This window comes from Microtus ochrogaster, linkage group LG3, assembly GCF_000317375.1.
Source record: "Microtus ochrogaster isolate Prairie Vole_2 linkage group LG3, MicOch1.0, whole genome shotgun sequence".
Lineage (NCBI taxonomy): Eukaryota > Metazoa > Chordata > Mammalia > Rodentia > Cricetidae > Microtus > Microtus ochrogaster.
The window spans coordinates 29,033,262-29,044,062 of NC_022029.1; the positions used below are offsets into that span (position 1 = coordinate 29,033,262).

The 10,801-nt window shown below is 40.0% G+C and overlaps 1 protein-coding gene across 1 annotated transcript; it reads left to right on the forward strand.

Moving 5' to 3' along the window:
• The first annotated feature begins 6,348 nt into the window (after positions 1-6,348).
• Positions 6,349-7,308, forward strand: LOC101989782 (olfactory receptor 19-like). The gene has a single exon (XM_005360713.1). The coding sequence runs from the start codon at positions 6,349-6,351 to the stop codon at positions 7,306-7,308; it is 960 nt and encodes a 319-aa protein (XP_005360770.1).
• Positions 7,309-10,801: the final 3,493 nt, after the last annotated feature.

Consider the following 10,801-nt stretch of genomic DNA (forward strand, 5'->3'; position numbering starts at 1 on the left):
TATCTATCTATCATCTATCTATCTATCTATCTATCTATCTATCTATCTATCTATCTATCTATCTATCTATCTATCCTAACTCAGACCCATACAATCTCCATGATTGTCTCCTCATTCTTGTCTCTGTGAGCCCCTATGAGCCTTGCTTAGTTGATTCTATGGATTTTGTTCTCATGGTGTCCAGACAGCACTGGCTCCTACAACCTTTCCCACCTTCCTTTATCTATGAGGTTCCCTAAACTTCACCTAGCATTTGGCTGTGGGTCTCTGTATCTGCTCCCATCAGTTGTTGGATAAAATCTCTGTGATGATGATGAATGGGCTATGAGAATCACAGAATATTAGTAGGAATCACTTCATTTCACTGACCTCTTGTCAGTCCTGTTTGGTTCTATTCTAGGTCTCTGGGCTATCCAGCCTCTGATTCCTGGCCATCCAGGCAGTGTCAAGCACTGGCTCCCTCCTGTAGTGTTGGCCTCCAGTCCTTGATTGACTATTCCCACCAGTTCTGTGCCAGCATTACCCCTGTACATCTTGCAGATAGGAAAAATTGTAGGTCATTGGCTTTGTGACTGAATTGGTGTCCTAATGACACCTTTGCCTGGTTACAGAATGGCCAGTTCATACTCTGAATCTTCCATTACTAAGAGTCTTCACTATGATCGTCCTCATAGATTCCAGTGAGTTTCTATTGCGCTAGGTTTCCACCAATTTAGCAAATGGATTCAAAAATTACTAAGATACTGCTGATAAATGACTAATCTCAGAAATTGTTCAAGGGATCAAAATGCACATCATGATTATCAGAGGACTCATTAATAATGACATAAATTTCTTTCTTTCTCCTTGCCTAATGAGGAATGCACCCCTCATTGTTTTGTAAAAAGCACAAGGAAGCTAATTAACTTAGAACCCATGGTCTCAAATGAAGGGGAAAGAGCTCTCTCTGTTGATGAACAGGAGAATTGGGTGTTTCTGAAGCCACCAATGTAAAGCAATGTTTTGGTGACCTCGCACATATTTACATCAACTTTCATAGCTTTAAACTTTGGTTGAAACCTTAAATCAAGATGAAGTAAGCTGGTAGAAGATTAAATCAAGAGCGCTCATGGGGAAGGAACAATGACTAGTCATCTGGGCGTTTAACCTCCTCATTTGAGAACAGGCAATCCTTAGGACCAATTTTCTTTCTGTGCAGAGCAATGTTCCATGGGGAAATCATGCGCTCAGGGGTTGGAATAACAGGAAGGAAATATTCTCAAAGGAGAAACTTCTGTTATCTTTGTCTCCCCAGTGTAGTCTTTCTGATTTGTAAACTAAGTACACATTAATTTTCTCATTTTGAAGTCCTAACTCTGTCTGGGGATTAATATTTCTCTTTGTCCTGCATGTGTCAAGTACAGCTTCAATTCTCCATCATCAGCCATTCAAAAGGGAGTTGAGGCTTTGATGCACAGACCTACCTTTCAGAGTTTCATCCAGGTGAGTCATGGAGCTCTGCTGGTATTGCAGCAAGAGTTCAGAAAGTAGAAGTACAGAAAACATACATGAGAGCAAAGTTAGCCTAGCCAAGACTGGGAGATGTAAGGGAGGCTTTCTGGGTTGGTCTTGGAATGTACCAATTCATGAAACTGAAAAGAAAACTGAACTCAGTAATTGGGGTGAGAATTAATCTTTCAGTGACAGTTTTGGAAGGATAATTATAAAAGGATGGCTTTATGAACTCATAAAATATTTCCATACAAATGAGAACTTGTGTTCCTTGACCTTGGAAATTATGGAACATATATAGCAAAAACACTGATTGTAAAGTTATATACACTTCATGCCTTTTATGTTTAAAATGAACATAATGTCATGTTTATAAGAAAGACCCAGATGAATAATGTCTGCACTGTTGCAAAAGTTCATGAATTTTAAGCTTTGTAGTCATATTAAACTTGGGAGGCAGAGGCAGGCGGTTCTCTGTGAGTTCGAGGCCAGCCTGGTCTAGAAGAGCTAGTTCCAGGACAGGAACCAAAAAGCTACAGAGAAACCCTGTCTCAAAAAATAAAAAAAAAAAGTGGAAAAGTTATATTAGAAAGATTGCTTGCCATCATTTCCTTACTAATGAATACAAACAATTCTTGTGACTTTTTTTTACCTGTTTACTTCCTCTATTGCAAATGATGCATATCCTTTACATTTGTTAAGTAAAAATGATGTGTTTATTCCACTTCAAAAGAGAATTCTTTCACATGTACAGATTAGACTTCCCCAGCACCTTTTCTCTTTGATATTCCAGTGTGTGTGTGTGTGTGTGTGTGTGTGTGTGTGTGTGTGTGTGTGTGTGTGTGTTTGGGGAGAAATTATGTAGTTTTGTGAAGTCCAGAGTGATAGACATATTCTTTCCTCCTAATTGTCCCAAAATTTTATAAAATATTAATTATATAACACACTGGGTCTGCCTGTGACATGTCTGTACATGTGTAGAATGTGCTACTATCTTGTTCATCTTTTTCTTGTGACTCTACCATCACTTTTGATAGTCTTCTTAGTACTTCCCATTGGACTTCCTTCTACTTTTCTGTTATTTTTAATTCTAGATTATATAAATATGTGAAAGAAAAAATGCTGTTTGTGTTTGTCTTTGGCTTTTTTCACTGTTGTTAATGCTCACATGTACTGTCTTTCTGCCCCAGCAGAATGTGATTGACTGAATAGTCTGTTACATACCCTCACTTCATCTATGAGTGTTAATCCTTGCTGTACCTTTGGTCTTTTATAATTCTGTGCTTGATATTAAGTCCGAGATCTCATATATGCCAGGCAAATGTCCCACCAGTGAGTTATCAAACCCTTTGAGATGGTCTCAGTAAATCATTTAGGCTAGGCTTGTCCTTGCTTTACAGCCAGGGATGACTTAAAAAAAAAGTGCAGCTCAAGATTACAAAGTCAAAAAGACAAAACTAAAATGTTCATAGCTTATCCCTTAAACCTGTGATCCTCCTGCCTCAGTCTTTCTGGTAGCTATGATTGTGTGTCTGTTACCAGGGCTGGCCTTTGCCTTTCTGGACAGGTCTGTTTCAACAAGTCTTGTGGCTTTTGGTTCTCAGTAATTCGTGATTTGCATCCAAGTGAAGTTTAAGTTTCACAAACATGTGTGATTTATTTATCTTCATATGACACAGAATGATAAATATATGTCTCTGAGTCAATTTTACATTATTAAAGATAATGTGACATGTTGATCCAGAAGTGTCATGGGAGTAGCAGGGGATGAAGTTACTTGGTGTCCACAGGGATTGATTAGAGAAAGTATGTTTGTGTAAGATAGAAATGTCCTAGTGTTCTGGCAGAAGATTCTATACAGCAACGCTGAGGATACCTTTTTAGTGATAAAATTTGCTTATTGAAAATTTTACCCTCTCCTGTCTCCCTCCTGCCAGTGCTTGCTCTTCTCACTATGAGTCCTTTCCCTACACCCACATCTTTTGTTATTGTTGCTGTTCTATGACTTAATGACTTTAAGTATGTCAATCTGTGTGATCATGGGTTTGGAATTATCCATTGGATTCTGGTGGTTTCAGCAAAGCTACACAACTGATCACCATTTTACTCGAGAGTCCAACCATCCCCCCACCCTCCAATTCAGCAGGAAGGGGTAAGGGTCTGTGATTTCCCCCATAAGAAATATGTTTGCATATTAATTATCACTAGAATAAGGGCTTGCTTGGGTGTACACATAAAATTTATCTAAAGAGTCTAATGTGCATTATTTTTGCTTTTGGGTAATTTTTTCTCATTTAGTGTACTTGCTGGGTGTCATGAGATAGAATGGGAGGCAGAACTTTGCCCTGTGACCAAGAAGTCTACTTTCCCTTCTTGTATCATGAGAATCAGCTCATTTCATTGTTTTCATCTGACAAATCTGTTTACTTCTGTTCTTCTTTAATTGTTTAGTGGCCATGTAAATATCTCTCATTGTGTAATGTCCTTTTTAAGAAGTTATGGAACTGGGCCAGCAAGTTGGTTCAACAGGTAAAGGTACTTGCTGCCAGGGCTGATGATCTGAGAAGTTGATGTGTCCAGCACATCAGTAACCATGTGATAAAGCTCATACTTCAACTTTGCCCCTCCTGCTTCCCCTTCATTACACTGAAAGTATTTTGTCTTCCTTCACTCTATCATATTTATCTAGATAGTATTTCAACCAGGGACATTTTTAATTTTCACTTCAAAAGTGTATCTAAGAGCTTCTTATTAATGTTTTTTTACTTATTCTATATGTCTTTTACATCATTATCTTGATCCCATTCATTTCCCCATCCTTTCACATCTGCCCTCCACCTCTGTACTCCCGCCCAAATAAAAGAAAATGTAAGAGAAAAAGGGAAAAAGTTAAAAATCTCATTATGAAATCCGCAGTGTGACACAGTGAATCATGCAGTAAACTCCTTTATCCCTATATCTTTACTTGCAAGTATTCATTGCAAAGAATCATTGGTTTGGTCCGAGGTCTTTGTTTTCTACTATTATCTTGATGCTGGGCCCTCCCTAGGACTCTTCTTGGATATTCTGTAGTTTCTCTGTGTTGTGGAGATCCTGCAGCTTTGGGTCTGTGGGTTAGGTCACGTCACATCCTTCAGCAGATCATAGATGGGGTGGATGTTGGGGTGGACCAAATGATAACCCTGGTTCTGGACTTGGGTAGCTGCAGAGTTGGTCTGCCTGCCAGTGTTCCCCTGTATTCACCAAAAGGTGAGTTCTCCGGCATTGTTTCAGGTAATTCACCTCTTGCAGCAATACACAAGGGGTTGGGCTAATTCTCTGCTTCCATGCCCTCCGGATGGCACTCCCACACCTACACCCACAGGCCAGCTCTATTTTGTTGCCCAAGCAAGACACAGGAGCAAGCGAGAAGCAGAGGCAGCCCTCCTGTTCTCATGACTCCAGGGCCAGGTCCTTCACATCTCAGGTGTTGATGAGTGGGAGATGGGGGGCATCTCTCCTTCGCTCCTTCCACCACATGTCAGATAAGTAATGGGGACAGGTCTCCCTTGCTCACAGCATCAGAGCTGGTCACCCTTACCTCCAACCACTGGAAAGCTCTGTTGTGCTGCCTAGGTGAGGGGCAAGGTTCACTTTCCTGAGTGCTGCAGCTGGTAAGAGGAAGTCAGTTCTGTTGTCTGTTGCAGGCGGTAAGGGACAAGAGGTGAGAGGGGGCAATTTTCTCCCTTCTACAACTACCACACCAGAGATGAATAGTGGGGACAGCGCTCCCATACTTACATCTTTTACCTCCACCTCCACCTACAAATTGACTCTATTTTGTTACCCAGAAGAGGTGCAGGGCCTGCTCTCCCAGGTGTTGCAGCTGATGGGGGCAGAGACAACTCTCCCACCCTTGTGACCTCTGGGCCAGTTCTCACACACATCTCAGGCTTTGATGGGTGTGGGGCAGGAGGAAGGAAACTTTATGCTGTTCATGCCACCATAGGACAGTTGGATGAGGAGCATTAGTGATTTTTTTAATATGAAGTCTCTGAGAACAAATTGAACATGACCAGGAATTTCTACTCAGAAATATCACTAGGACTCTCTTTGTGGTATAACTACACAATACAGAATTAAGTTTCATGACTATAGAAGACTAGGCTTGTAAAGTTCCTTAGTAGTAAATACATGCCTAAAATATAAATTATATGACCAGGAACTCCTTGTTTGGTGAGCTCATAGGCCCTAGGGAAGAATGTGCAGTTATTATTGTGCTAAATGTGCATAGTATGAACATGAGTCTAAATATTTATATCTATGTTGATAGGTGATATTCCCAGTCCTCATTAGAGAAGCTTCTTTTTTTCAGTGGATGCAGGATAATATAGGAACTGATAACTTGTCCAAGTGTGGAGAGTAAACATCTACAAAATGTTTAGCCCAAGATGACACATCTAAATCAAAAGATTCAGGGAATAGTGTGAAAGGGGAAGTGGAAAGAGTAGGAGACAGAAGATTAGAAGGGTTTCCTGTGGTATCATGCCTTTTGAACACAGTAAGGTCCTTATACTTATAAAATCACAACAGCTATGGTTGTCTGCACAAGACTTACACAAGATCAAATCAGTCAGCATTCTATAGTGGAAGCCAAAAGGCTTCATAAGACCTTAACCTTGGCTGAGGAGCCATTGAAAGTTGTTAGCTGCCAGAGGAGAGAGTTAATTATTTTCAGACATGTTGACAATGGCTGGGGCAGCAGGGAGAAGAAGTAAGAAGAAAGGAAATGAAGGAAGAAATAAACATTGATGTTATGTTACTAATAAGTAACTGAATCTTCTCCAAATTTCTTATTTTAGAAGGCGTATCAAACACATGGATCAAGGAAATGACACTCAACTTTCAGAATTCCTTCTTCTTGCATTTTCAGAGAATCAACCTCAAATTCAACCTCTCATATTTGGACTTTTTCTCTCCATGTACCTCGTGACTGTCTTTGGCAACTCACTCATCATCATGGCCATCATTGTAGACTCCCACCTGCACACGCCCATGTACATCTTCCTCTCCAATCTGTCCTTTGTAGACATCTGCTTCACCTCCACCACAGTCCCACAGATGTTGGTGAACATCCAGATACAGAGCACAGTTATCGTCTATGTGAACTGCATCACTCAGGTGTACTTCTTACTACTTTTTTCAGTACTGGACATCTTTCTGCTGACTGTGATGGCCTATGACCGCTATGTGGCTATCTGCCACCCCCTACACTACATGGTCATCATGAATACAAGACGCTGTGGGTTACTGATTCTAGCATGCTGGATCATAAGTGTTCTGAATGCCTTGTTACACAGCTTTTTGGTTCTGCGGTTGTCATTCTGTGCAGACCTGAAAATCCCTCACTTTTACTGTGAACTTGATCATGTGGTACACCATGCCTGTTCTGATACTTCTCTTAATGACATAGTGATTTATATTGCAGCCATGTTCTTGGCTGTGGGCCCCCTGTCCGGCATCCTTTACTCTTACTCCAGGATAGTATCCTCCATACGTGCAATCTCCTCAGCTCAGGGGAAGTACAAAGCATTTTCCACTTGTGCATCTCACCTCTCTGTTGTCTCTTTATTTTATTGCACCCTCCTGGGAGTGTACCTCAGTTCTGCAGTGTCCCAAAACCCCCATGCCACTGCAGTGGCTTCGTTGATGTATACTGTGGTCACCCCCATGCTTAACCCATTCATCTATAGTCTAAGGAACAATGATATGAAGAAGGCTCTGAAACTACTTTTAGGGAGAGTGACCAGAAACCGACCAATAGACTTGCCTTCATAGTTGTGTACTTATGATTGTTGAACCTAGGGTTATGGCATTAGCAATTGTGGTCTTTGACCATAAATAATAATAAAACTTAGTCTCACAATTTCTTCTAATTCCTCTGTCCATTATATCATTTCTTCATACAATTCCTTTCTTTACAAGGATTAGTGTTCCTTTTGGTATCTGTGTTTTACTTTGTCATTTCTTATTTTCTTGAATACCCATCCTTAGATCAAATCCTCTAGAAACTTTCACTGTAACCAGAAAATAACTGAGACTTCATAAGCGATTTATTCTGGAATAACAAGTGTTGAGTTATTTTTTTTTCTTTTACTAAATAGTATCCTTAAGTTATGCTCCTTCTATGGACATAATTCCATTTGGCAGGTAGGGTACATAATTGTATAACTTCTAATAATTTGAACACTATCACTGAATCTGAGGTCAAATAAATGGTTGTAAGGAGGAAAGGTTGGGAAGAGATGCATGGATACTGTCTTTCGGATGTGCTATGCTATTATACTCCTGAAATCACAGCAGTTTCGGTTGCCCTTAAAAGACCTGCAAAGTTTTCATTGTTGTGTAGTAGTTTTCTTCAAGAATAGAACTTTCCATCTTGGAGGAAAGCTCCTTAAGCACAAGGTGTTTGCAGGGAGGTGACTATCCAGATGTTCTAAGAGTATGTTAAATACTCCATCATACAGAGAAACTCCTTAGGCTTAGAGAGAAACAACTCAATAGCTTGAGCAAGTCCATTGAACTGACTAGATTCACTAGACCTCTCCTGTACTCATATACATAATCAATAAGGATGGCCAAGACACTTGGAGACAAACTATTGTCTAGAAACTCTCAGCTAAACTCAGCTGCCTAAAGGAGCTCACATCAGCTGAGAAGCCTAGAAGAAGAAAGCACAAGCAGAGCTGTCTGTGAGAGGTTTAAAAACCAATGAGCTGGAAAGGACACTCTTCAACTTCGTGAGCTGCCTACAGGTTAAGAAGTATGTTCTAGGTTTTCAGCTTTCATGAGCTGTGTTGGGGTTCGGTGATGCAGCTCTTTGAGTCATTTCTGCTCCTGTAAGTAACTCTCACCAACATTCCTATCAGTTACACCAATAAAAGTCATTGGTTCACCAAGTTGGTCTTTGGTGGTATTCTTATTTTGATCTGTCCTTGATCTGGGGTTGGTAGATGTCTTCACATCTCACAAGAGTGTCAACACACATACCAGTCAACATTCTAGCATGGAGGGAGAAATGGATTATTGTTCTCACTCCTAGCTGAGAACTACAGGTAGATGATAGCAGTTAGTGCATGGAGAGTTTTTAAAAAATAGGTGGACCCTAGTATGTTGACCATTCATGGGTACATGTCCTCACACTCATGAGCATATGGACAGTCATAATTGGGCTTAGTGTGTTAAAGTAAGTTTATAAAAGAAGATGTAGAGTTAGGAGGGGCATACAGTAGGGGAGTTTGAGAGGAAAAAGTGGTTAAACCAAAATACATTATATATGTGTATGAAAATCTCACAGAGTAAGGAAAATATATTTAAAAATCTAGGTCCACAAATTTTATATATTCTTTCTTCTTTCTTTCACATTATTTTGAAGACACTGATTTACTAAGTTACTGAGAGCTGTTCTTCAATGACACCATCAGCTGCCTTATAACATCTGAAAAGGCTGAGTAAACCTTGGGTTCCCCCACAATTTCCTACAGCATTTTAAATTTTACTTGCACAATAATGTAACTATGATTTGTGGCCTATTGTTGAAGTCAGTGGAACCATTCATAAGTCAAAACACCTCCTTTATATTTTGCTAAAATTTTTAATAATTCTAAAAATGTTCCTTTCTTCCCAAATGTAATGGGATTAGTATTTCATTTTAAAGGTGAACATATTTTTATAGAAGATGGCAATAATAAAGAAACTCACAACAGTCTAAGCTGTGGCAAGTCAGACTATAGAATAAGTACCCTGAAAGAGGAGTTCTATATCTTAAATATCATCATATAACTTTCATCCAGCAACTGATGGAAACAGAGGCAGAGACCTGCATCGGAGCACTGGACAGAGTCCCCAAAGTCCAGTTGAAGAGTGGGAGAAATGAGAATATGAGCAAAGAAGTCAAAACCATGATGGGTACACCCTCTAAAACAATCTATTTGAGCTAATGGGAGCTCACCAATTCCAGCCAGACTGGGAAGGAGCAAGCATAGGCCCAAACTAGTCCCTCTGAATGTGTGTGACAGTTGTATGGCTGGGGCAGACTCAGAGGCCACTGGAAGTGGACCAGATTTATCCCTAGTGCATGTGCTGGCTTTTTGGGATCCTATTCTCTTTGGATGAATACCTTGCTCAGCCTAGATACAGTAGGGAGGGCCTTGGACCTTCCCCAAGCAATGTACTCTCTGAGGAGTGGATGGGGGTGGGGTGGGAGGGTATGTGGAGGGAATGGGAGGGGGGAGGGAGTGGTAACTTGGAATGGTATGTATAATGAAAAAAGTTTGTTTTGTTTTTTAAAAAAATAATAAATCGTTTAAAGAGAAAAAAAGTAGCTAATTTTAGGAAAAAATGTGTAAAGGAACCTGAACACATTCCATAATTATATGATATCTCATAAATAATGGCATAATGCAATTTTTCTATTTGCCTAACAAGTAATACACCCCATGCTATTTGGAAAAAGAACAATGAAACCAATTAACATAGGATTCATGATTTCACATCAAGGAAAACTCCCTATTGTTGAATAGAATTGTTGTGCATCTGAAGCTACTGATGTAATACAATGCTTTGGTGACCTGAGACATATTTAAGTCAACTTTCATAGATTTAAACTTTGGTTGAAACTTTAAATAAGGATGAAGTAAGCTGGTAGGAGGTTAAAGCAAGAGAGTTCATGGGGAAGGAACACTGACTAGTCATCTGGGCTTTTAACCTACTAATTTGAGAACAGGCAATCTCATGACTAATTTTCTTTCTGTGCAGAGCAATGCCCCATGGGGAAATCATGTGCTCCTGGGCTAAAAGAACAGGAGGGAAATATTCCCGAAGGAAGAGCTGCTGTCATCTTTGAATGTCTCCCCAGTGTAGTCTTTCTGATTTGTAAACTTGAACTACACATTTATTTTCTCATTTTGAAGTCTTGACTCTGCCAGGAAATTAATATTTCTTTTTGTTCTGCTTCAAGTGTCATCAAGTGTCAAGTACAGCTTCAATTCTCCACCATCAGCCATTCAAAGGGGATTTGGGGCTTTGATGCACAGACCTACCTTTCAGAGTTTCATCCAGGTGAGTCGTGGAGCTCTGCAGGTATTGCAACATGAGTTTAGAAAATAAAAGAACAGCAAATATACATGAGAGCAAAGTTAGCCTAGCCAAGACTGGGAGATTCAAGTGATGCTTTCTGAATTTGATCTGGAATGCATTGTCCCATCAAGCTGAATGAGGACTACTGAGAACTCAAGAACAATGGCAATAGGTTTTTGATCCTACTGCATGT